This window comes from Pagrus major, chromosome 19 (genome assembly GCF_040436345.1).
Source record: "Pagrus major chromosome 19, Pma_NU_1.0".
NCBI lineage: Eukaryota > Metazoa > Chordata > Actinopteri > Spariformes > Sparidae > Pagrus > Pagrus major.
In genome coordinates, this window is record NC_133233.1 from 28,892,009 (window position 1) to 28,919,508 (window position 27,500).

Below are 27,500 nucleotides of genomic sequence, written 5' to 3' on the forward strand. Positions count from 1 at the left end.
GCTCCTCTTCCTCCTCCTCGTCCTGCTCCTCTTCCTCCTTCTCCTCTTCCTTCTCCTGCTGCTCCTCTTCCTCCTCCTCCTTCTCCTCCTCCTGCTCCTCTTCCTCCTGCTCCTCTTCCTCCTCCTCCTTCTCCTCCTCCTGCTCCTCTTCCTCCTGCTCCTCTTCCTCCTCCTCCTCCTCCTCCTCCTCCTCGTCCTGCTCCTCTTCCTCCTCCTCCTCCTCCTTCTCCTCCTGCTCCTCTTCCTCCTGCTCCTCTTTCTCCTCCTCCTCCTCCTCCTTCTCCTCCTCCTCCTCCTCCTTCTCCTCCTGCTCCTCTTCCTCCTCCTCCTTCTCCTCCTGCTCCTCTTCCTCCTGCTCCTCTTCCTCCTCCTCCTCCTCCTCCTCCTTCTCCTCCTGCTCCTCTTCCTCTTCCTCTTCCTCCTCCTCCTCCTCCTCTCCGTCACATCGTCTGTCTCTACATGATTTCAGATTCGCTCTGTGAGTCTCAGACTTCGCAGCGTACCTGGATTTTATCAAACCCACCTCTCACACTTTCCCAGATGTCCCGGAGCTGCTCTCCACCGACCGCAGAGGATTTCCAACTGATTATTTCCTTACATTAGTCTCCCTCAGCTCCATCACATCCTCCTCCCACTCTGATTACTGTTCACAAAACACCGACTTACGTCTTTTCCACACAGTCACTCAGGGGTCACTGTGGCGTACTTGTAATCTTGATGGTTTAGGAATTGAAAAGTCTGATAAATGTTGTTGACGGTCCTCATGGATCCGATGAAGACCAGATATGTTCTCCTTCAGCAGCTCACGTCAAAGAACTTGAGTATGTAAAAAATTGTTTGAGTAATTTTTCATGCAAAAATGGCAGAAAAATGTTGTTTTAAGGAACCGGAGGTCAGTAACGACGTCACTCCTCCCATGGGTCAGTCAGGAGCCAGAACAGCTTCCTGTCGGGTCAATGTCAACACAGATCGAACACGAACATAAAGGAGTCACGACTCTCCAAATCAATTCAATTAAACATTTTTTCATCACTGTTAGACTCTTACATCTGAAGAGTGAAGATGTTTTTATGTCCTGACAGCTGTCAGTTACATATCAAACTCTTCTTTAAAAAGATATTTTACAACAACAGCTCGACTTCATCCCGGTGTCTTTTTGACAAGTTCAAGTAATATTCACCAAATATAAACAACAAACAGCCTTCAGTGATTCAACAACAAACAACAAAAGAGAGAAATTCAGTTTGTTACAAAGTTCAGTTCCTCTAATCTGTCCAGAGTGAACCCTCTGCACAAACAAATCAATAAAAGATCTCTGATAAAGAAAATACACCAACATGTCCGACGCTGTCAGAGTTTCCTCTGGTACCAGTCAGCTGATCGTCTTCATCACACAGGAGGAGAGTCTGGAAGTGGCGATGCAGGCTGATGCTAAGCTAGCTGCAGGCTGATGCTAAGCTAGCTGCAGGCTGATGCTAAGCTAGCTGCAGGCTAACAGCGAGCTGTGTTGTCTGTTCCTTTAGATGTGCACAAGCAGGCAGGGTGGAGACAGAAACACTTTGGGAGAATTGCAGATCCGGCGTTTCATTTGGATGATTGAAAAAATATCATTTTAAACAACGTTCAGATTGAAACGGTGCCTGAAGGCGACTGCTGTCATTGTTCTGGAGATGAAGCTCTCAGCTCTCAGCAAACGACAGGTAATGTGAAGAAACAACTGACTCAATTAAAAACACCTTTTTAATGCAGAAACTACTCGTCAAAAAGATGGTTTTCCTCAGGAAACGTCCTCCACGCCACACTGAGCAGTGAGCTGCAGCAGCACACTGGTTGAACTGGTGTGCTCCCAGTTTGAACATGTGGATGTGTGTGGAGCAGGGCAGAGCTCTGTCAGCTCTCCCTGGATAAATAAAGCTTTAACGAGCAGCTGTTGCTCCGCGTCCCCACGCTCCTGTAACGAGCCGCTGTTGGCCGGCAGGCTGTAATCACAGCGTGACCTCTGACCTCTGACCGGGTCACAATCAGACAGGAGAGCAACGTGTGAACACGCCCTGAACTCTGGATGATGTTACGACGATTAATAATCCAGCTTCATGTCACAACGTCATCCTCAGGAGGAAGAGACTGAATCACTGAAGGACGAACTGACGAGAGGAGGAAGAAGAACGAGCAGAACATCAACAAATAAAACTGTTTTGAGCAAAAAGGTTTGAAACTCCTGAAGTCAAGAGGAGGCAGATAAACTCAACGCTAAGCTTCTATTTCAGGACGTGTTCGCACTCTGATTGGACCCAAACTAAATCAATTCAAAGAAGCTTCCTTAAACATAACAGATCGCTCTCTCAGCAGGAAACTCAGGGAGCCATAAAATAAAGCAGGAATTTTTCATCCCTGGAAAGCAGCGTGAAGGAATTTCAGGTCTTCCAGGTGTTTCCAGGATGTGTGACCCAGTTCCAAACCTAAACAACTGTCAGGACAGAAGATGAATGTGTTGGAGAAGCAGAACACCATGTGTGTGTTCAGATACAGCAAAGTGACAAATCACAAGACGAATCAACTCATGTTTCACAGTCATGACGAGCCAGAGTCTCTCTGTCTGTTTACAGGAGAGCTCGTTAATGTGTTCACATCTCAGTCTGTCAGAATTCAGAACAAACACCCGGACTGAGACCCTTGTGGGTCACTTTTCTACAGGAGTTTGAACACACTGAATTATTTATCTTTAATACAATAATCAGCCTGCAGATGAGCTCTTACTGCCATGGCTCCACATCACACAGTCTGACATGCTCCAGGTTCACATGTAAGAACAATATCAGTGAAAATGACACTTAGCACATGTTTTCATGAGGAAATATTCAGGCGCCTGGTAAAAATCTGTCCTGTTCTGAGCTCAGAGTGGCCTGCCTGAGAGTAACAGCAGCATTAAACTCATTATAGCTCTTTATTTCCTTATTCACACTCACTTTGTGCAGATAAAAGAGTCAGAAACAAGAGCTGAGCTGGAAAACAGACTATTCAAAGAGCACAGCACAGAAAACTACATCAAGTTTAGGGCTTTACAAACTGATATAAACTATATATTACTGGATCTGAACTCTCATTGGCTACAGGATGCACCAATCATCTGGAGGCTGGCGTGTGATTGGCTCAGGAGAGAGGAGGAAGAAGAGAGAGTGGCTCACTGGTCTACACCATCACTCATTGGCTGTTGTGGGCTCGAGGGCGGGCACAGGAGCTCCTGTCGCTCACAGAGTTTGTTTTACAGATAAAAACATGAAGAAACGTGATCACAGTTTTTTTCCTGTTTTGTCTCCATTTAATGATGAATTCTGAGTTCTGGACTGAATGTGTGACTGAATGGATCCAGAGGACATTTGAGCATCAGAGACAGTTTTTGTTGGAGTTTGATGCTCGACTGAAACACTCAGACACTTTACTGGTGAGTTTGTAGTAGGAGCTGAAACTGTCCGATCAACGAGCCTCCTGTCAGCCGGTAAGACTCCATGTTTATTCAATGCGAACAGGAACCGAACCAGAACTAAAACACTGCATTTCTTTCCTCTTGTTCTCGACCAAATGAACGAACTACAGGTGTGAAAACATCCTTACACACAGCAAAATGTGAAACTGTTCAGTCTGCATTAGAAAACGTTCAGCAAGAATGTGAATTATTAGTAATAAAAACATAGGAATGGTCCTTTACTGCTGACTGTGTCTCTAAACTGCAGGTTTGAACATCTTCAAGTGGCAGTCAATGTTCTGGCAGCTAATAGAGCCACAAGAGTCTCCATCATCGCTCCATCAACGGACACGATTAGCGTGAAGAGGGAACAGGTTGTACAGCGCCGAGAGTCCACACCCAGAAACAGACGTATGACGGGGGAGGACAGAGCGCCACCACTCTGTCTATAAGGAACAAGAGGCTCGTTTCCAAATGCTCACGATGTGCTGACAGATGAACAACCTCTGCGTTTTAAAAGAGAGGCAGACAGGAGGTTCATCTGACCTCTCCGATCAATCACAGCTCATCTGAGAGCCTGATTTATACTCTTGCGTCAGGGAGATTATCTGTCTCCCTAAAAAAATTCACTCCGAGGCACCTGACGTCAAAGAGCTGAGCATTTTTAGGAAATTATTAGAGACATTTGGCAAAAAAGGCTGCTGCTTCAGGGAGCTCTGAATACTGTAACAGGATTTAAATGACAGGAAATCTCTGATCTCTTTATTTCTCACTAGCAGGAGAGCGAGGGGAGGCGGAGGACAATAAAGAAGAGAGACAGCGACAGAGCGATGCTTTCCTTCTGTAAATATACCAGTAGATAAAGCACATCCAATGCAATATGACATTAAATCATTAAAGCACCTGTTACCACATCCATCATTAACCAGCTTCAATCTGTTTTCAATCAAGAGTCAGGCTAACATCCTGATAGTTAGCAGGCAGGTTCCCTGTTCATCATCTCAGTGTGTTAGCATGCTAACATTTGCTAATTAGTAAAACTGAGGCAGGAATTTGGTCATAAAGTATTGGAGGCATTAAAGATATAATATGTAAGAATTCTGCATTAAAATGTCCAAAAACGACTCGCCTGCTTGTTCGGTTTTTATCAGTATTATTTAGTGTCACATTTATCAGAAGCTTTAGAAAAGTTTTAATATTTACTTTGTCAAAATATCTCATCAGAAGACAAATACATGTGATCTACTCTCAGATACTCATCTAATTTAAAGATTTAATTTATAGAAATTCTGCATTAAAATGTGAAAAACCGACTGGACCTTTGTTCTTCATGTTGTCGAGTTGTGTTCTCACATCATCACAAATGTTTCCAAAACTTTAAAACTTGAACTTCTGCTGCTGGAAGGCTCTCAAAACATGTTTACGAAGGGTTGAGTTGAGGGCCGGCTTGAGAGTCTGGATCAGATCCAGACCTGCTGGAGGACTAAACACCTGGAGTCTCATCAGGTTCTGATCCGGAGCCGTTCACCGACGGGAGGAGAGCTCAGAGTTACTTTTGAACTTGTGGGATTAAAAAGTGGATTTATCTTCACTCCTGTTTATCAACCTGACTGCAGCAGTGATCCGGAGGTGACCTCCATTGTCGAAAAAGAAGAGATCCCAAAATCCCAGAAGTTAAAGAGTAATCTCTGAGCTCTCCTCCCGTCTCTAAACGGCTCCGGATCAGAGCAGAACCTGATGAGACTCCAGGTGTTGATTCTTCGAGAAAGTCTAGTCTTGCTCCAGACTTTTTCCTCCAGAGCTTACCGGCTCCCTGAACACAACACTCAGCGAACGTCTTTCGTTTTGTTTTCATAGAGAGCCCCCCAGAGGCAGAAATTATACATTGTGTGTTAAGTGTTGACCTGATGATGGCGGGCTCTCAGGCAGACCCTCTGGAAGTCAACAGACAGTCCACTTCAGGCCTCTTGTGGACTTTAGCGGAGCTGGAGCCCTCAGCACTCACAGACTTCCTTGGAACAAGTCGGTTAAGTTCACAAGTCTGGATGTGCAGTGAAATACGGTCATTTGGATTCAACCCGAGTCTGCCTCACTGTCCTGAACTCCTCCATCCTGATGCTTTCCATGTTTCTGACACATTCATCACAACAGATGTATCGTGTCCAAAAACTCTGCTGAACAACGTGAACTCATTTATGAACTTGAATTAAGTGAAAAACGTATTTCTAATAGAAGGCGACCGACAGCCATAATAACTGAGAAACACCAGGTCACATGTCACCTCAGTGAGTACATTTCTTTATTGTGTAATCGGACCTGTAATACCTTCTTCTGAAAGACTTTTCAGTTTTTTCACAGATGTGTTTCTGACGTTCAGGAAGTCTGTTTGTTCACTTCAGCCTCGTTTATGGAAACAAACATTCCACATTTGAATTTCTGCGACATTCCTGAATCTTTGTCCTGAAAACACTCGGCATTTAAAACTGAATTATAGTGAGCGGCAGACAGGTGCAAGTTTCTGAAATAAAATACAGTCTCAAGGGTGAGAATGACTTCACAAAGTCCTCTCTGCCTCGTTCTCTGCGTCGGTTTGTAACTCACTCTTTCGAATATCATCGGGATAAAACAAAAGAGTCTCTATCCAAAAGACACACGGACAGACAGGACGGTCTTCATGAAGAGTTGGAAAGAGGGATAAATCCGTCTCTGTGTTCAGCAGATGATAAGAGCTATTAGTCGCAGGAGACGGCAGCCGCCCGAACAGCTCCTCCTCTAATTGAGTTTCAAGAGTCTTCACGGACAGAGAGAAAGACAAATGTGCTCAGGCCATCATTCTTTCAGCAGACACAGGCAGTAATCACCGGAGGAAACAAAACTGCTGGAATTACAGGGATTCAAGAGCTCTCATAAAAACACTGAGAGACAAACCAGGAGGGATTCCTGTCAGTCAGTCCTGGAACAGCCGCTGACGCTGTGGAGCTCCGACGGGGCTGTGGTCACGATGCACAGCTCAGGGTGGTCGAAGCGAAGCAGAATATAAAACATGTTTAGAGCTGAATTCTCATAACGAGGTGTTGTTCGACAGCAACAGACTTTTATATCCTCTTTAAAGGTTTTGTCAAATCTGTTGTGTAGGAAACATAATGGCTGCTTGGTTTAAATTACTCACAGCTCTGTTTCCAGCGCAGGAAGTGTGACCTCATACGATGCACAGGTGTCACAGGGAGGACGCTGAAGTGATGGTTAAAGGCTCATTAACACTCAACATTATACAGATATGGACGGAGCCCTGTGTCCATATTCTCTCATTTGATCTATGTGTTTTCTGAAAGCTTACTGATGCGGATGACCATGGACACGAAGAAGAAGTCTGAACCGTGGCGGACGTCTGACAGTACATCAGTTTCTGTCATTTGTGAAAGAGCCGGGCCGACGATGATGCCATCGTCCAACAGTGATGGCTGACAGTCATCGACTTCTGAGCCCTGTACCATCGTAACAACGTGATTTAAAATTGGTTTGTCCTCCTTTTGTGTTAATGACAGCATGCACTCGAGCTGCATGGACTCCACAAGTTAGTGTAAAACCTGCTGACTCATGTTGTCCCAGCAGGATCTGACAGTGTTACACAAAGAAGACAGAGGAGTCCTGACTGTCCTCCAGTCACCTGACCTCAACCCCATTCAACATTTATTTTTATCGCAGATTCAGCTTTTCCCTCAAACTGTTCAGTTCCCGTTGTCCGTGAAACATTTGTCTCTGAACAATACGAGCTGAGCTGCAGTAAATTAAACTCTGTCGTTTTGCAAGTAGCACTTAATTTATTCACTAGAGCGTTTCATTTTGAAGTGCATAAATAATCATCAGTGTTCTTCCTTATTGGGTCACATTGCTTTCTAAGCAGCAGTCGTGCAGTTCTGAGTCGTCATCTGTGATTTCTATCCCAAGTGATGTATGGTCCACTCAGGAGCAGACCGATATCATCCTTCAAAAGTCAGATCCAGTTTATCTGTGAGGCAGATTTAAAAGGAAGTTATGAGTGATTCGAAGAAAAGACCCTCAGAGTTTACCTACATGTGTGTTTTCTCATCACTTTTCATCTTTGTTTGTTGGGTCCATTACAAAAAAGTGTCTGTCTGTTGTCCAAACTACACCCGCAGCAGATTTATAAGAAGCTCTCCCTGCTGACTCAGCACTCCCTACGATGACAGAGCGGTTCCTCGTTTGACAGACGATTTATCTGGTAAACAAATGTGTTGAGGAGCAGAGGAAGAGGCTGGGTGGGTGTCCTCCAAACCAACTCTAAACCCCCGGGAGGACAGTTGGACTCTGCTGACGTCACTTTTATTCCAAAACACCAAAACTACTGGACCATCACTGTCTGTTTACTGAGCTGTTGCCTGGCGATCGAGGAGATACGGGATAATGAACCTGCTATAACATTCCCATGTCTTTACACAACACTGATCTGAAATGATCCGTTATCAATATGATCTGACATCACTTGAAAATATATGTTCATACAACCCTGACCCCCAAAAAGTTAAGACGCTGAGTAAAACATAAATAAAACTATTTGCAGACAAACTGTGTTCAGGAAGTGTAGAAATATCCTTTAAACCGTCATGTTGGTTTTTAATGCAGCACCACCTGAGGGGTCGAAGGTCACAGGTATTTAGTGTTGGTGTCTGGATTCTCTCAATCTTTTGCTCATATTACAGGTTGTAGATGGTGAAACTGTACTTTCACTAGAAACACTGATCTCAAACTGTTGGACTTTTTCCAAAAGAGGTGAACATCAACCCGTCCTTGTGTCCTTGTATGTGAAGGACTGAGCCTTTGAAGGACGCCCTTCCATACTAATCATGTTACGATCACCTGTGACCAAAAAAACATCAACAAACTGGTGTTTTGGGAGCTTTGCACAACTTCTGTTTCATCGGGACCTGAATTAAGAGTCTCACTTAAGAAAGTGAGGAGAAATTCCTGAATCCGTCCCTTTATCTGGCTCCAAACCAACAGTTAAAGGGGTCTGTTCTGGGAAGAGACCCATCCTCCATCCAAGGTTGGTGGATTTTTTGTATAATCCTGCTGACAAACCAACAAACAAAGTATCAACCAACCAACCAACCGACCAACCAACCAACCAACCAACCAACCAACCGACCAACCAACCAACCAACCAACCAACCAACCAACCGACAATCGGACACAGGTGAAAACATGGCCTCCTTTGCCGGGATAATTAACAACATTACATAATAAAGCATGACAGCATGCAGAGACTAATAAAAAAGAGACCGCAGCCCGACTTCATCAATACAAATACTTGTGCTGCTCTACCGACATCACACTGCTTCCACCTTTGTTCCTGACAGACCTGCTGTATAACTCAAACAACCACTAGAGGTTTCACTGGACAAACACTGACAAAGAAAAAGTCAGGAAGTTTTAATCTTTACCAGAATAGAAGAAATTGAAACAGGATTCCTCTTCTGTACAACCTAACAGGTTCGAGCAGGATTAAAGGTCACATTTAAGCACTGAAGTCATAACCAAGCAGTGTCAGAACGACTTACAGCCCGTCATATTAATACTGGAGCAGAGTGTGCTCAATTTAAATCTTTGTTGGTTAGTCGACAGAGGAGAGAAGACCAGAAATGAGGAGGAACGACATGCAACAAATGTCCCGATTCCCTTTTATTCATTTTGGAGTGAAAGTCAGTCAACAGCTCCACATTCATCCATTCAGCCCATCGCTCATCCGGACCAGAAATATATTTCCCCTGAGCTGCGTTTGGCTGTCAGCTCGAAGCTTATCTGGTTATCTGGGAACAGGCGGGGTTAGGTCTGTCTGACCTGGAGGAAGTCTGAAGACTGTCAACATGACTTTAAATCCAGCTCATCCAGGAACAAACTCCCAACATTATTCAGAATCTGTTGAGAAAGAATCCAATTCGACAAAGTGTCGAGAAAGTTTCCTCCTTTAACGAGTGTGATCATCCTTTGCATCCATGTCTTCAGGGGCGTAGAGACTGTGCTGTGCTCCTTTTCTCACATGGATTTCTAACCGTGTTAAATGGTGGCTGTAGCACGAAGCCTCCACTGACTCTGAGACAGACATCAAACAGACCGGTACTGGAGACAGGTTTTCATTTTATGCTCTCAGACGCCACCAAAACTCTCCATTGGCCAGTTGTCCACTTCTTGTTACGTGCTGTGTTGGGTTTCAACGTACATCGTGGTACAAACACTGACGATTATTCTACACTATTAGATTGGACTTTTATTGCCATTTGCACAAATACACTGTAATTCTTGTACATATCTCTCAAAGTAGAAAAAGCAAAGACAGGTCATTTATATAAAAACTAGTTTATATCCACTTCTTTGTCCATCAGGAGATAATGTTTTGTGAAGAAGCGTTTGATCAACTGAATAATGTTCTGTTTTCATTCCTTACAGGATCACTGCAAAGATAATAACAGTAACAAGTGTTTAATGCTGTAAACTGTGAAACCTTTTCATCTATATTCGGCCTGTTACCTGATGGTGTGACAGGACACACGCAGGTGAAAACATAAACTAACAGATCAGTTCACTACAGCGAGGCATTAAAACTGTCATACTCTGGAGTGACATTACCTCGAGCAAGGCAGCGATGTGAGTATCAGTTATGTAAGGGTTTGTCCTGTTTTGCCCTTTTAAGAGAAAAGTAGTGACATTGAAAAAGTTGGGTTTCATTTTCTGTTGAGGCCAATGGAAAGAGTCAGGCAGCACCAGCACCGGGGTTGAGGGTTCAATCCCAGCTTCTCTGTGGAGTTGCTTCCCTGTTTAGTTGAATGCACAACAAGGCAATAACACTTCCAGAAGTGGGTGGTTTGAGCCTGCAGAGGGGCTGATTTATCTGATCTTACATGTTAGGTATCCACTTCAGAGGCTGTTTAGGTTTCAGCTGGGATAAATCAAACGCACCTCCCGTAGTTCAAATATGAAGCCATATTTAGCTGGATATTTTCTGCAGGACCTGGACGCTGCCCAGACGACATGACAGATACACAGCCAGAGGACTCTTAGTCGTAAAAACAAGGTCGGTTACTGCTGAACTCCTGAGAGAGACAGACAGCGAGCAACAAGAGGGCAGAGACAGGAAGAGGTGAAGAAACGAGTGGAGAACTATGAGTCAGCAAAACACAAGACAGAGAAAAACTGGGACAAGCTGGAATGAAAGAACAAAAAGGAAAGAAGGAAGTCTAGAAAAGACAGTCGGGCCCATGCAAGAACTTTTTCATATTCCGCTAAAGTTCTACTGACAGTCCCGACTCTTCAGTCCAATCACATTCATCAATCTTTTAACTGCACAATCTACAATAAATCACAAAACTGCTGTATGAAGATGTTCCACACCAAGAACTATAACTATTAATATGTCATTTTAAAAATCACACTCTAATCTGACTCAAGTGGTCCATCCACTTGAGTTAGAACCAAGCAACCCACCAACCAAGCAACCCAACAACCCACCAACAAACCAACCAACAAACCAACCAACCAACCAACCAACCAACCAACCAACCAACCCACCGACCAACAAACCCACCAACAAACCAACCAACCAACCAACCAACCAACCAACCAACCAACCAACCAACCAACCCACCGACCAACAAACCAACCCACCAACCCACCAACAAACCAACCCACCAAACGGGGTCTCTGAAGTTCGTTCTGTCTTTACTGATGTCCTCTTTGATGGTCACCAGGATAATTAATGTTGACTCAAACCAAAAATGAACAACGTCTGTCTCAGAAGAAGAAGACAACTCTTATAACTGTGTGTGAGACATCCAATCACAAAATCAGAAATCAAATTCTGGTTTTGAAGCTAAAGATGAAACCATTTAGCTGTTAAAATCAATTCACTATCAGATTTGGAATCAGTCAAGTAAACGTTGTCTGATTGGCTTCTTCTATGTAGCAATGGCAGCTGAGGCTCATGGGTATTGTAGTATTTAGAGCCATCCACCTGAAACCTGCAGCATCTTAACTTCATCCAGGAGACGTTGAAGGAAAACTTTAGGATTTACAGTCAGGAAAGAAACTTCAGTGTGTGTGTGTGTGCGTGTGTGTGTGTGTGTGTGTGTGTGTGTGTGTGTGTGTGTGTGCGTGTGTGTGTGTGCGTTCTGCCGTTTGCCAAATGACTTCCAGATTTCAGTTTTGAGTGGTGACTTCCTACCGTCCTGATTAGCAGCAGCTTCTCTGCAGAGCTGCTGTGTGCAAGAAGAAACCTGCAGCTCCACACACACACACACACACACACACACACACACACACACACACACCACACACACACACACACCAAACAGAATGGTATTAAAGGGACATACCGCTGCTTTTACAGGTTTTAGTCCATTAACGGCAAAACTGTGGAATTTTTACTTCCTACTTTAATTAGATTTACTTCCTTTCAAGCCGCCGTTGATTTCACTTCTATACAGCTACATCTTAAATATAAATCGTTGTAGTTATTTGTTATGTTGTGTAAATGTAGTTCCCATGAAAACAGCTGGTGGAGTGAACACTGCCGTACTGAGGTGGTTTTCTTAACACTGAGTAAGTAAATAGGATCGCTAACTTAGCTTCCCTGCTTACCTTACGCCTAGCATGAGCCTAACAGCAGCTACATAAGCAGCAGTTAGTGGTTACTTTAGCAACAATGCTAGCAGTACCTGTCCATCAGGAAACTCTATAAATCACCACGGTACGTAACGGTCCTCTGTCGTTCTCGGAGGTTGCGTACAGCTCCAGTCCAGAGGCGCTGGATGGGAGGCAGCTGGTTAGCAGCAGTTAGTGGTTACTATAGCAACAAGTAAAGCTATCTGTCCAGAGCTGAGGCAGAGCAGCCGGAGGACGTTTAAGTGTCACCTTAAAATACGATCCAGTTTCACCCAAATCAATGATTCAAGTTATAAAGTTGTGTCTTTGAACAGAGGCCCAGAAACACTCTGCTCCAACAACACCCATGTCAGTGTCATAAAAATTAAGAAAATGTTTATTGGATGGAAAATTACAACAGGCAAGTGCACGATGAGTCATCAACCTCTTTTATCTTTTCCAGGAAGTTACAAACTCTAAAATACCACAAAGAACAACTACAAAACAACTTTCTCGCTGTCGGCGGCCTGATACTGACGTGTTGGTGAGACAGAGCGAGACACTTGATAAAAACACTAAAACATTTTTACTTCATGGGAACTTTAAAAGTTTCCTTGACGGTGCATTCAAGGACACCCACAATTTGCAGCCAGACACGGCACATCAGAAAACTGATGTCATCTCGGTGTTGGTGTGACTCATGAAGACACATGAAGGAAAATACAGAAATATGATCAGACTGGTGCTTTAAAGGAGGCTCTGTGTGATCATCCTGCCTCGTCTGAAACCTGAAACTGCTGCCAACATCAAAACTTTAAACCCAGAAATTAAAACGAGAACATCAACATAAAATCTTAGAACAAATAAACCCACTGAAGCCGCTCTCCTCATTTAACGTGTGTGATGTGCTGTCTGTGAAACATGAGATCTGATGTGGTTCGATGTGTTTACTGCCTGTGAATGGATGCTAATGGATGCATGCCGAGCAGCTATTATTTCTCAGCGTGTTCAGTATAAACAGAAGAGAGAGACGTGCAGGAAAACTCAATCTGTTGGTTTCAATCTGAGATTCAGCAGAAGAGAGCTATTTTACACTAATTACCGACATCATGTGGGAAACATTTACTAGCAGAGAGATTCAGGCTATTATGGGAACAAATAAATTCAGTGAACAGCTGCTGTCAGCACAGACGACGTGCCTTTGAGCAAGGTATTCGACCAGCATGGGAGTCGAGCAGCAGGACACATTCCTAACCTTTATGATCCACACTGCAGTCCTACGAGCTCCCAAAGGCCTCAGTTCAGACGAGCGTTTAGTGGACTCTCACAGGAACCATCGCAGCAGGAACATGTCCGTCTGTGTGAAAGTTACAGAGGTGAACGGGGGGACAGAGGCGAGACGACGGCTGTGTGGACAGGACTGTGACGGATCCTTCACTCATCAAATAAAAGAGAAATGTCCAACACTTCAACCCACAAAGCAACGATACAGAACCAGACAACAGGTCGTGTCTTCAGCATCTTATGAGGTAAAAAATACGGAATTTCTATGTAGAAAAGTGTCCCTCATCCTGTCTGTCCTCCTGTCTGTCCTCCTGTCTGTTGTCCTGTCTGTCCTCCTGTCTGTTGTCCTGTCTGTCCTCCTGTCTGTCCTCCTGTCCATCACCCTGTCCGTCCTCCTGTCTGTTGTCCTGTCTGTCCTCCTGTCTGTCCTCCTGTCCGTCCTCCTGTCTGTCCTCCTGTCTGTTGTCCTGTCTGTCCTCCTGTCCATCACCCTGTCCGTCCTCCTGTCCATCATCCTGTCTGTCCTCCTGTCTGTTGTCCTGTCTGTCCTCCTGTCCATCACCCTGTCCGTCCTCCTGTCCGTCATCCTGTCTGTCCTCCTGTCCATCACCCTGTTCGTCATCCTGTCTGTCCTCCTGTCTGTTGTCCTGTCTGTCCTCCTGTCCATCACCCTGTCCGTCATCCTGTCTGTCCTCCTGTCTGTTGTCCTGTCTGTCCTCCTGTCCATCACCCTGTCCGTCCTCCTGTCCGTCATCCTGTCTGTCCTCCTGTCATCACCCTGTCCGTCATCCTGTCTGTCCTCCTGTCTGTCCTCCTGTCCATCACCCTGTCCGTCCTCCTGTCTGTCCTCCTGTCTGTCCTCCTGTCTGTTGTCCTGTCTGTCCTCCTGTCCATCATCCTGTCTGTCCTCCTGTCTGTTGTCCTGTCTGTCCTCCTGTCTATCCTCCTGTCCCTCATCCTGTCTGTCCTCCTGTCTGTTGTCCTGTCTGTCCTCCTGTCTGTTGTCCTGTCTGTCCTCCTGTCTGTCCTCCTGTCCATCATCCTGTCTGTCCTCCTGTCTGTTGTCCTGTCTGTCCTCCTGTCCATCACCCTGTCCGTCATCCTGTCTGTCCTCCTGTCTGTCCTCCTGTCCATCACCCTGTCCGTCCTCCTGTCCGTCATCCTGTCTGTCCTCCTGTCTGTCCTCCTGTCCATCACCCTGTCCATCATCCTGTCCGTCCTCCAGTCTGTCCTCCTGTCTGTCGTCCTGTCCGTCATCCTGTCTGTTGTCCTGTCTGTCCTCCTGTCCGTCCTCCTGTCTATCACCCTGTCCATCCTCCTGTCCGTCATCCTGTCTGTCCTCCTGTCTGTCCTCCTGTCCGTCCTCCAGACTCTTCATCACACTGCAGCCTGATAAACAGCGTCTGTCTCCAGCAGAGTCAGGCAGCTCCTGCTGTTTGCTGACGGATCATGTGACCAGATTGAGCGTCATGTCGGCGCTGCTTGGTTCAGCGTGAACAACAGAGGTTGTGTGGAGGCGAGCCTTCGTTGAGGCGATGTTGTGAAAAGATCTACAGATGAACCCCACAAACTGGCAGCTAACGCTGCTCCAGAGGCCGGCTGAAGTTACAGTTAGCCTTCTTTGGATTGTACTAGTGACAGCATGTGACCAAATCAGCTTCATTGCATTGTTTCCTGTTTAAGTGTCCTAACCGGCCGTGAGCGTCGCAGCGATGTACAGCACGCCGTCTGAGTGCGTTCAGCTCCCAGATGGCGTTCAGGAGGAAGACGAGACTTTGTTTTGTGCTCCAGGTCCAAAAAAACAAAGTCTGTCTGGTTCAGGGGTAGTTTGGCTGACTTGGCTAACAGGAAACCAGTGTGACCGTCTGTTTCGACGGACAACATGAGGTTTAAATCGCCTGATGACTCACCGACACTCAGGAGGAGAGCAGCATCTGTGTTGGTGCCAGATGTGTGAAAACATCTGTACCATCAGTCAGCAGGCACAGGTGTGAGAGCAGAGTGTCCCAACTCAGTTACAAACAAGTTGCTGCAGCATTAAAGAGGCAGATGGGCTGGTCTGACACACACACACACACACACACACACACACACACACACACTGAGTCAGAGCTTTTATATGACAGTGTGGTACCAGGTGGTGCTGATGGGAGCTGTTGTCCTCAAAACACACATTCAGATAAAACTTGTTCAAACTGCAGAACAGTGAGAGGCAGCAGGCCGAGAGGACGGACTGCAGTCACATGTTGGTCTGCTCGTGTATGAAACACATGCTAACACATGCTAACACATGCTAACATTAGCATCACTTTTTTACACTGAGTCACTCCAGATATCTGATCTCAGCTCAGTGTAAACCCAACAGAAGCTTTCAAGACTAAAGAGATGAAATCTAGGAGGTTCAGAGCAGCTCTGGAGGTTTGAGACTCACCAGATGCTGAACAGGTGTACATATCTTATCGTTCCTCCTCTCACAGTGCAACAGTACCACTGTCAGATGTTCTTAGTACCTCCACAGTCTGTTTCATCTGATAATCAAGTTGGCTGAAGATCTGGGTATCTTCATACCTGGGAAGTCGAGCTCTGTTAGCACCACTGAGCAGCTTCACTAGAATAAACGGGGCTCCGCCTCCAGCACTGAGTCCAGGTGTGAATGTGACGTCCATGGCGTGGCAGCTAACTTGAACAGGGATAAAATAACTTAATCGTGCAGCTCTTCCAAATGTTACTGGACCAAAGGCTCAGGTTATGACAGGTCGGGTTGTGACGCGTGTCATTTCACAACGTCAGCTGATGGAGGAGTGTTTTGTGTTTTTGGGCCTCAGTGCATCACGTGACCATGTTCTTACACAGCTTGACCACTATGAAGGGTGGCTTCAAAGCCCGGCGCTGCTCCTGGAGGCTTGACAAAGAGTCATGACTGAGCTCGAAGCAAGGCTGAGCAGCAGCACCATAACCAGGTCCAAATGACACAACCATGAAATAAAAGTGGAGTTCTCCTCCTTCAGGTGTGTATGTATCTGATTATACTCAGAGCTACAGTCTGTAAAATGAACGTTAAAGCTGGAAACGATCAATACAGACGGAAACAGACAGACGATGTGTCCGTCAACAGAACCGCCCGCTGATGAGAACTGATGGGACACGCTGGGAGGAGGCGGAGCTGAGGAGGTGTGGCCGCAGACTGACTCTCACGTCTGATTGGATGAAGGCTGGGCGGCTCGCTCGCCCGCTAATCAAGGTGTTTGTTTTTATTTTAGAGAGAAAGAAGAAGAAGAAACAGACGAGAGAACGACTGACACGCACGCACGCACACACACACACACACACACAGTAATGAGGCTTGTGTGTTATTGTAACATGCTGAGTTGTGTATCTTGTGAGCAGTGACTAATTTGTTTTTAATCCATATGGACGGACAGTTTGATGAGCAGACACACACACACACACGCACGCACACACACACACGCACACACATCAAGTGCGCTCTCTATTGCGATCCATTCAGTCACATATTTAGTCCAGAACAGGTTAACGAGGCGTTCAGGTGATCATGTGACCAGGTGTGTGTGCTGCAGGACCAACAGACGCATCTTCCAGGTTATAAGACTGATTATCGGACCTCTGTGTTCCCTCAGCGGTCGGTCCAGTACGACGGACTGAAGCAGCCGGCATCACTCATGACGGAGGCTGCGATGGTGCTTCTGTTTAATCTGTTTGACCAGGAATCATCTTCATCATCAGCCACACTCATTGTTCTGGAAAGCCGGACGCAACGTCACATGTGCGACAACAAAATGGATCCCAGCAACAGACAAGATGGTGGAGAACCAGCGGAGACCCGGGCCGACAGGCGAGTCAAAGTCAGCGGAACCAAAACTAGTAAAGCCAGCTCAACATGTGTCTGACTGACCTGCGGATCAGAGAAGACCTCCTGGATGCTGTTGATCGGTCCAACAGGAACACCTGAGCCCTCGAACCTCCTCAGCCAATCAGCTGTCTTCTCCTGCAGAAACCTGACAGAGAAATCATCTCATTAATTATTCATGAGTACACAGAGCGACAGGTCAGAGGTGTGTGTGTGTGTGTGTGTGTGTACCTCTGGGACAGTGTGTGCAGCAGTTCTTTACGGTTCTGGACTCTCAGCTTGTTGGTTTTGTATTTCGGCTCGTCTGTGAGCTCCACCAGCTCCAGAACCTGCGCACGCACACACACACACACACACACACACACACACACACACACACACACACACACACACTGTGCTGTAAGTTCTGCAACATATAACTTGTAAACATTGGTCCATCTTCAGGGTGAAGCTGGTCTCAGTGTTTGTTACCTGACAGACTTTGATGAACTGTTTGTCGTTGCCTGCAGCGAGGACGATGTGTCCGTCTCTGGTTTTGAAGCCCTGAAAAAGAGAAGAAGAGGACAGAGGAGACAGACGGAGGAGACAGACGTCAGGACGATTCAGGACTTTTTTAACTTACAACCAACTGACGAAGAAGAAAGGGCGGGGATGACTTCAGTGAGGAGACACTGTTCAAGTGTTAGCTGGATGTTTTCTCAGTGAACTTCAGTGTCTGAGGTCAAACAGTTATTTTAGTGTTTCACTTGATTGTTTATTCTGTGACAGAGCTGAAGTTTTATTGTGTTTTGTGAATATTTCAGTCATATTTGACTTTTATGCACTCATATCCCAAACTCATCTCTCAGTCATTGTGTGAATTAAAACGATTTATAAAAACTTGATGTTTTATCAGGTGAGTCTCGATCCCCAAAGTACGACCGAAGAATCACCGCTAACAAAGCAGCGCCGCTAATTCAGCTACAAACACGTTTCGGCCCGCTTGGAGGCGGCTCGGCTCAACTCGGCAGTAAAACTGGAGCGGCTCGGTTTGAGTGACAGCAGCTCGTGATGCTGAAACACTTCAGTAAAAACAAAACTCAAGACTCACAAACAGGCTGAAAAACAACGTAAAAACATTCTGATGTTGAATGAATGATGAAACTATGACAGAATATCTTCATCAGTGTGATTCTGACCCATGGTTCTCACGTCCTGCTGGACTTTACAAGCTGCAGGAGGAGGTGCAGCAGCAGGAGGTGCAGCAGCAGCAGGAGGAGGTGCAGCAGCAGGAGGAGGTGCAGCAGCAGGAGGAGGTGCAGCAGGAGGAGGTGCAGCAGCAGGAGGAGGTGCAGCAGCAGGAGGAGGTGCAGCAGGAGGAGGTGCAGCAGCAGGAGGAGGTGCAGCAGCAGGAGGAGGTGCAGCAGGAATTGCAGCAGCAGGAGGAGGTGCAGCAGGAGGAGGTGCAGCAGCAGGAGGAGGTGCAGCAGCAGGAGGAGGTGCAGCAGGAATTGCAGCAGCAGGAGGAGGTGCAGCAGCAGGAGGAGGTGCAGCAGCAGGAGGAGGTGCAGCAGGAATTGCAGCAGCAGCAGCAGGAGGTACAGCAGCAGGTGGAGGTGCAGCAGCAGCAGGAGGTGCAGCAGCAGCAGCAGCAGACAGCTGACCTCACCTGGTTAACTTTGGGGACTGTGATGTGTTATTAAGAAGACTGCTCCCAGCAGGCAGATATGAATCTAATCTAATTAAACAGGAGGTTCTGAGAGTTCTGGGTGAGAGGACGAGGTCCAACTGAGACCCAGGTGAGTTTTAAAATAACTTTAATAAGCTGAAGACACCTGAGGACACCAGCTGCTGGAGGGCATCGTCTCCTTCCTCATCCTCCTCCTCTTCATCTCCTCCTCCTCCTCCTCCTCTCCCCCCCTTCATCTCCTCCTCCTCCTCCTCCTCATCTCCTCCTCTTTCCCTCCCTCCAGTCATCTGTCTTCTCTTCCTAACTAATTGTCCTCTTCCTCCTTCAGGACTTTCTCCTCCTCTTCTTATTTCTCTCTCACAATCGTTGGTAATAAAAACCGTCTCCACATGAAAGAAGGACGAGAGCTGCTGTCTTACATCACAAACACACACACACACACACACACACACACACACACCACATCCCTCAGTTGTGTGTGTGCTCAGACCACTAACCCTTTAGTCACACTGCTCTCGGGGCTCGGCTCCAACCACCGCCTCCCTTTCATCTCCAGCCTCAGGGACTTGTGGGTAACGCAGTCCACAGGGGGACTTCGACAGGACGTTCATCCACAAAACCCCAAACAGTCCTCAGAGAGAGCGGGCGGCGCGGTCGGGCTGCCCCCTGCTGGCTGCAGGTCAAACATCCAAACCACAGCGACCCCAAACACAAAGAAAACTGAAGCTCCTCAAAGTGTCAGGATCTCTGCAGCTCGACGGAGCTTTGAGCCTCTTTTAGCTCGTTGTTTTGGATTAAAATGTAGCGTCTAATTTAGTCTCAGTGTTTCCAGCAGCTCACACAGACAGACAGACAGACACAGTTAGAGACTAGCTGGTGAACAAAGTGGAGCATTCAGCAGCTAAACACACATTCAGGGGGCGGTGGAGACCAAAGACGGAGCTAAAAGAGAGAGAAGACTGGACTCCTTTCACACCGGCACAAAAACCAACTCACACCCGCTAACATCTGGATTTTGTGTGCAGTGTGAATGTATATCATCAGGAGTTAGTCCCTGCAGTGACCCTGCAGCAGCAGCAGTGACCTGCAGCAGCAGCAGCAGTGACCCTGCAGCTGCAGCAGCAGCAGTGACCCTGCAGCAGCAGCAGCAGGGACCCTGCAGCTGCAGCAGCAGTGACCCTGCAGCAGCAGCAGTGACCCTGCAGCTGCAGCAGCAGCAGTGACCCTACAGCAGCAGCAGCGACCCTGCAGCTGCAGCAGCGACCCTGCAGCAGCAGCAGTGACCCTGCAGCTGCAGCAGCGACCCTGCAGCAGCAGCAGTGACCCTGCAGCAGCAGCAGTGACCCTGCAGCAGCAGCAGTGACCCTGCAGCTGCAGCAGCAGCAGTGACCCTGCAGCAGCAGCAGCGACCCTGCAGCTGCAGCAGCGACCCTGCAGCAGCAGCAGTGACCCTGCAGCTGCAGCAGCAGTGACCTGCAGCAGCAGTGACCCTGCAGCTGCAGCAGCAGCGACCCTGCAGCAGCAGCAGTGACCCTGCAGCAGCAGCAGCAGTGACCCTGCAGTTGCAGCAGCAGCGACCCTGCTGCAGCAGCAGTGACCCTGCAGCAGCAGCAGCAGTGACCCTGCAGTTGCAGCAGCAGCGACCCTGCTGCAGCAGCAGTGACCCTGCAGTTGCAGCAGCAGTGACCCTGCAGTTGCAGCAGCAGTGACCCTGCAGTTGCAGCAGCAGTGACCCTGCAGCTGCAGCAGTGACCCTGCAGCAGCAGCAGCAGTGACCCTGCAGCAGCAGCAGCAGTGACCCTGCAGTTGCAGCAGCAGCGACCCTGCTGCAGCAGCAGTGACCCTGCAGCAGCAGCAGCAGTGACCCTGCAGTTGCAGCAGCAGCGACCCTGCTGCAGCAGCAGTGACCCTGCAGTTGCAGAGCAGTGACCCTGCAGTTGCAGCAGCAGTGACCCTGCAGCTGCAGCAGCAGTGACCCTGCAGCTGCAGCAGTGACCCTGCAGCAGCAGCAGCAGTGACCCTGCAGCAGCAGCAGCAGTGACCCTGCAGCAGCAGCAGCAGTGACCCTGCAGCTGCAGCAGCAGTGACCCTGCAGCAGCAGCAGTGACCCTGCAGCAGCAGCAGCAGTGACCCTGCAGCTGCAGCAGCAGTGACCCTGCAGCTGCAGCAGTGACCCTGCAGCAGCAGCAGCAGTGACCCTGCAGCAGCAGCAGCAGTGACCCTGCAGCAGCAGCAGCAGTGACCCTGCAGCTGCAGCAGTGACCCTGCAGCTGCAGCAGCAGTGACCCTGCAGTAGCAGCAGTGACCCTGCAGCAGCAGTGACAGGTGTTTATCACCTCGGTGATGAAGTTAAGGCCACGAGCTTGTTAATAATCACTTTCTGATATTTTCCCTTTACTCGTGTGATACTGATCTCTTTTGTTTCGTTGTTTCCTTCGTCTTTGAGTATCATCATCATCATCATCATCATTAATATTAATATCGTTCAATCTCACAAAACACAGAGTCAAAGTCGTCCTCTGGTAACGTGCACACATATAACACATAAAAACACATATATAATATATAGGCGGTGTCAGATTCATCAGGTGACACAGAAAAAAGCTGAAATATGTTAATGAGTTGTGATCTACAGTTTATCTGCGGTCACTTGTGTCTATCAGTTACTCCTTGGACAGCTTCACTACTTTGTGTCTTGTAATCAGTGGTTGTGGGTTAAACTCCTGAGGTGTGATGAAGCTTCAGGACGCTGTGATGATCCCAGCAGCAGCCGGACACTTCACAGGCCGCTGAGCTTTAAATAACAATCCTCATCATTTATCAACTGAAGCACATCAAACATTTGCTCCTCCTCCTCCTCGCCCTCGTACGACCCGGTCCACCTCTGCTGGTCTGACAAACAGGAAACTCCTCTTATACATTTTAATATAAAAGCTCCATGAATCATTGGTGTCTTTGATGCGTTGATGTTTTTATGTTGGAGGTGAAGAGAAGTCAGTCACAGTCCTGAACTCAGGTCTGTACATCTTCACATCATGGACCATCACGAACACTGATGAGTCATATCGTTCAGGGTGCTGACGAGCTGCAGCTGCAGAGAAGCAGTCCGTTTGTGATGAACTCAGGTCGACGTTTCCTTCCTGACTGCAGCGAGTCTCTCGTGTCTCCTCCGACTCGCTGCATGTCTCAGTCTGAGACGTGAATTGACCCGTCTCACAAATCAGATGTGAACTTTAAAAGCGTCGGCAGGACGGATGACTTCTTCAGCTCTCATGTCTTCCACGTAAAGCCACAACCGCACAACACCAATAATTCTGTTGTTCCGACTGTCATGATCTCCGGAGGACCCGTCTGCTCCGCTTTCATCTCCGGCGCCTGGGGGGAGGCGGGAGGAGGGAGCGCGGCATTGTGGGTAAGGCAGTTCACACGAGGATTAGATCCGAGCGGCGCACAATAACACTCCGGCTGGTGAGGGACGGCGACCACAAGAATCGAGCCGCCGCCGCCGCCGCCGCCGCCGCCGCCGCCGCCGCCGCCGCCATGTTCACGTCGAGCAGATGGAGCGAAACATCAGGAGGTGTGTGTGTGTGTGTGTGTGTGTGTGTGTGTGTGTGTGTGTGTGTGATGGTTTAATGTGCACATGTGAGTTATGAAGCTCCATAATAACACAGTAACATGTCAGCTGCCTCAGGCTCAGAGTCAGTAATGTGAAGCAGATTGACGACTCGGGTCGGACCCGGTCTGATACCAAACACTGAGTGTCAGAACGTCTGACTGCTTTTATTCTGGTTATTGAACATTATAGAGTTTATCTGTTGACCTGAGACTGAAATCTGAATCAGAAGAGGAGGACTGAGGGGAGAACATCTTCAACACGAGCTCTGAACAAACTCAGTGTGAAGAACCGCTGACAGCATCAGAACCAAACTTATTGTCACATGTTGAATCACATCATCTGACGTCACGTGTGTCTGTCTGTGTGTCTGTGTGTCTGTCTGTCTGTGTGTCTGTCTGTCTGTGTGTGTGTGTGTGTGTGTGTGAGTGTGTGTGTCTGTCTGTCTGTACATTATTGATTATTGATTGGGACGGACAGAACCTTCAGGTATCAGTGTTTACAGAGGACGGTTCGGGGAGTTACCTGATAAGGTACGATGCTCTCGTGGGCCGTCCCCCAGCGCCGCGCCTCCTTCCCTGCGTTCAGATAGTTGGCAGCGATGTGGCTGAGGCAGGAGACCTGAGAGAGAGACAGAGGTGTTAATGTGAGCCGTCCTCGGCCTCGTTCGTCCCTGCTGCCGGTGGAGGTCGGCGCTCACTCGTCACTCCTGAAAGAACGTAAACCACAACTCTGCTCTCGTTCCTCTCGCCGCCGCAAAACCTCTGGAGAGCAGACGGCCGCCTCACCTTCAGCTCTGCGGCTTCACTGAGTCTGCAAGCAGCTGAAGCCTGTGGATGGATTTCATCGACTCCTGGAGAACCACCAGCCTCCAGTTCTGTTCGGAGTAACTCCCCCTGCTGCCACCACAGAGCCGCTACAACCACGGACGACTCCAGCAGACGTCAGTCTCAGGTGTTTCACACCTCTGGAGTGACACCGACTCTCCACAGACACGCAGCACCAAACTTTAATGTTCGTATTCATAAAAACATTTTATTACGCAGCTCCTTTATGACCAAAACATGGGACAGAACAAGCCACAAAATCATATTCCATTATTATTAAAATCCACAATATAAAAAGGAAACTATCAACCCGTGAAGTGTTAAATCATAATGTGGTCTTTGTTTTCACTCTTAAAGGTGTCGTCTGTGAGAAGAGTTGATTTTTGAGTCCCATCGCAGCTCATCAGAAACTGACATCTGGGATGGCGACCGACCCGACCAACGATCCCAGAGCGTCAGAGTGTGACGAACGAGACGCAGAAATCTATTTTTCCCATTAATCAGTAATCTTGATGGACGGGAGGGAAAATGAGCCTCAGACAACAAGTTGTAGTTGTGTGGCAGCAGGAGGACGTTACCTTCAAGTCGTATTCAAGTTTCCTTCATTTTGAAGAAGGAAAATGAAGACAGACGATGATTAGAAGGAAAAGACGAGCAGCAGAAGATGAGACGCTTTACAGGATGTTGACATGACGGAGCAGAGACAGACGGACGGCTGATGGGTGGTTCTGTCCATCACCGCTCTGTTTAGAAACTGATATTATTCTGTGTTCAAAGCCGCAGCAGCAGCTCTAACTACAGGCCCAACAGGATATATACAGCCGCCGCTGACGGACCGAGACACCACATGTGAGACAGCTCCGACTTTGAATCACCATCACAAAGAAACTGCAGTCGTATTAAAGCGAGCGTCCGTCAGCAGACAGCAGCTTTAGATCAGCTGCGACAGGATCTCACGAGACTGAAGGAGACTCAGACGACCGATCTGAAGAACGGCTCTCATGTGGTGAGAAGAAGCTTCATGACAGGAAGAAACAGGCACTAATACAGGTCCACACAGCAGAGAGACGGGTCACTGGTTCTGATCAATCACGAGGGGGGGACGTGTTTCTGGTTCTGATCAAAGAGCCATCAGATGAGCTTTGAATGTAGATCATCAAATCAATATCAGGGCCGCTGATTCTCCCAGTATCTTTGTCACAGCTAGCGTTACATTAGCCTGCAGCTAGCTTAGCGTTGATGAAGACAATCAGCTGACTGGTACTAGAGGAAACTCTGACAGCGTCGGACATGTTGGTTTATTTTCTTTATCAGAGATCCTTTATTGACTTGTCTGAGAAGAGGGTTCACTCGTAGAGGAAAAACTGAACTGAACTAAACTGATAACTGCCAAAGATGAATCATTATAACGTCTTCCAAGATCCAAGAAACAGTCTGAGAAGTTTATTCTGACTGAGAATTAACTGCACTTGAAAACACTCGGACAGGTCGCACAGACCTGAGATTTAAGATTTATTTTCATTGTCGATTATTTGCTCGATTAATCGGTTTGTTTCGTCCTCAAATGTCTCGTTTTGTCCACAACTCAAAGATCTTCAGTTCACTGTCACAGAGGACAAATACTCACATTCAACAGGCTGACATGAGAGGGTGGAGAAACTCAAACTGATTAACAGATGATGAAAATATTTGGTAATTAATTGTTAAATTGTTTCAGCTCGAGCTGGATTTCCACCGGGCTGTACTGGAGGTACTGGACCAGAGAGAAGACTTCGAGGACGAGGATGAGCTTCCTCTCGGTCTAAACTTTCCCAACAGCCTGAAGTCGTTTCTCATCCTCAGAAGTTTGGTATTTTCCTGCATGACTGAGCTTTTCCTCAACAAACCACAACAATTTAAAGTCGTTTCAAGCTGAACTTAAGACTTATGACTCTTCAGCCTTTGGTGTGCGGCTCCTCCTCGTGTGTGCAGCTGTTTCAGGACCTGCAGGCAGCTCGTACAGAAACGACTCCGAGCTCTGATTGGTTTGTAATGATTAAATTTCCCCCGACAACCGAAACAAACTCGGCTTAAACCCGTCCACACGGATGCAGATCCACTGCGGCTGTGTGCTCTCATTGTTCATCTCTGGTCGAAGCGCTCTGTGGTGGACGTGCCTGTGGTCGCAGCACTTCATACAGGAATGCATCATGGGATATGAGAAGGGGGAGAAGTGGATTGTGGGTATTTTATATGTAGCTGCAGTGAGAGCCGACCGCAGAGATCGAGACCTTAGAAACCAATCACAGCATCCGTTTCATATCCATCATCCATCCATCATCCATCATCCATCCATCATCCATCCATCATCCATCATCCATCCATCATCCATCATCCCTCCATCATCCATCCATCATCCATCATCCATCATCCATCCATCATCCATCATCCCTCCATCATCCATCATCCATCCATCATCCCTCCATCATCCATCCCTCCATCCCTCCATCCATCATCCATCCATCATCCATCATCCATCCATCATCCATCATCCATCCATCATCCATCATCCCTCCATCATCCATCCATCATCCATCATCCATCATCCATCCATCATCCATCATCCCTCCATCATCCATCATCCATCCATCATCCCTCCATCATCCATCCCTCCATCCCTCCATCCATCATCCATCCATCATCCATCATCCATCCATCATCCATCATCCATCCCTCCATCCATCATCCATCCATCATCCATCATCCATCCATCATCCATCATCCATCCATCATCCATCATCCCTCCATCATCCATCATCCATCCATCATCCCTCCATCATCCATCCCTCCATCCATCATCCCTCCATCATCCATCCATCATCCATCATCCATCATCCATCCATCATCCATCATCCATCCATCATCCATCATCCCTCCATCATCCATCCCTCCATCCATCATCCATCCATCATCCCTCCATCATCCATCATCCATCCATCATCCATCCATCATCCATCCATCCATCCATCATCCCTCCATCATCCATCATCCCTCCATCATCCATCATCCATCCATCATCCATCCCTCCATCCATCATCCCTCCATCATCCATCATCCCTCCATCATCCATCATCCATCCATCATCCATCATCCATCCCTCCATCCATCCCTCCCTCCATCATCCATCCATCATCCATCATCCATCCCTCCATCCATCCCTCCCTCCATCATCCATCCATTCATCCATCCTCCATCCCTCCATCCATCCCTCCCTCCATCATCCATCCATCATCCCTCCCTCCCTCCCTCCCTCCCTCCCTCCATCCATCATCCATCCATCATCCCCTCCCTCCATCCATCATCCAAATCCATCTAAATGTGCAGAAGCTCACACGTGATTTTATATTTCCACTTCGTTTTTTAATCTTTTGGAATCAGCTCTTCTCTGTAACGACTCAGTGATGTCAGAGATCTGCTGTGAAGAGTCAAAACAAACAATAAACAACATGAAAACTGAAACGTCGTCTCTGAGTCTTCAGTCTGAGCTGAGCTTCTCTCTGGAGGACATGAAGTTTGAGACCGGCTGAGCTGTTTGTGTCGCAGCGTCTCTTCCAGCCAGAGAGGTGAGAGACGAGAACACATAAAACATCAAACATGTTTTTAAAAGCAACACTGTCACACAAGCAGCAGGTCCTGACACAACAAATCAAACGCACCCTGGGCGTCTCGGATACTTCAGAGTCCAGGACGACGTGTGAACCCATCAGTCTCCGGGTCGCCGGCGGTCTGAGCACCACGCAGCGTTTGATTTGTTTAAACGGCGAAAACATTCAGAGGAATATTGATCGCTCCGTCTGAACTGTTCAGACTGTTCAGGATAAATCAACGGCTTGTTTAAAGTTCACACACACACACACACACACACACACACACACACACACACACACAGAGGCAGCGTCAGCGGTGTGATTTACCAGCAGACCCTGAACACAACACTGCAGTAACATGACTGTGTCCTTTTTAGGGGACACTCTCGGTACAAAGTGAAACATTTCAGGAGGTTTCACTCTGTTTGAGTTACAAACACTGGTTTCCTGTTAAGGTTTGTTTTTGAGATACTGAACGTTCATCGGTCCAGAGAA

General features: G+C 47.5%; 1 protein-coding gene across 1 annotated transcript in view; it reads right to left on the minus strand.

The window, feature by feature from the left end:
• Positions 1-27,500, minus strand: part of sugct (succinyl-CoA:glutarate-CoA transferase) — a 63,530-nt gene that overhangs the window by 22,636 nt on the left and 13,394 nt on the right. Inside the window, exons 9-12 of the mRNA XM_073488112.1 lie at positions 23,078-23,173; positions 17,742-17,813; positions 17,502-17,599; positions 17,316-17,418 (exon numbers count right to left, since the gene is read on the minus strand). Of these exons, the coding sequence (XP_073344213.1) occupies positions 17,316-17,418; positions 17,502-17,599; positions 17,742-17,813; positions 23,078-23,173 (369 nt within the window). The remainder of the gene's footprint in view (positions 1-17,315; positions 17,419-17,501; positions 17,600-17,741; positions 17,814-23,077; positions 23,174-27,500) is intronic.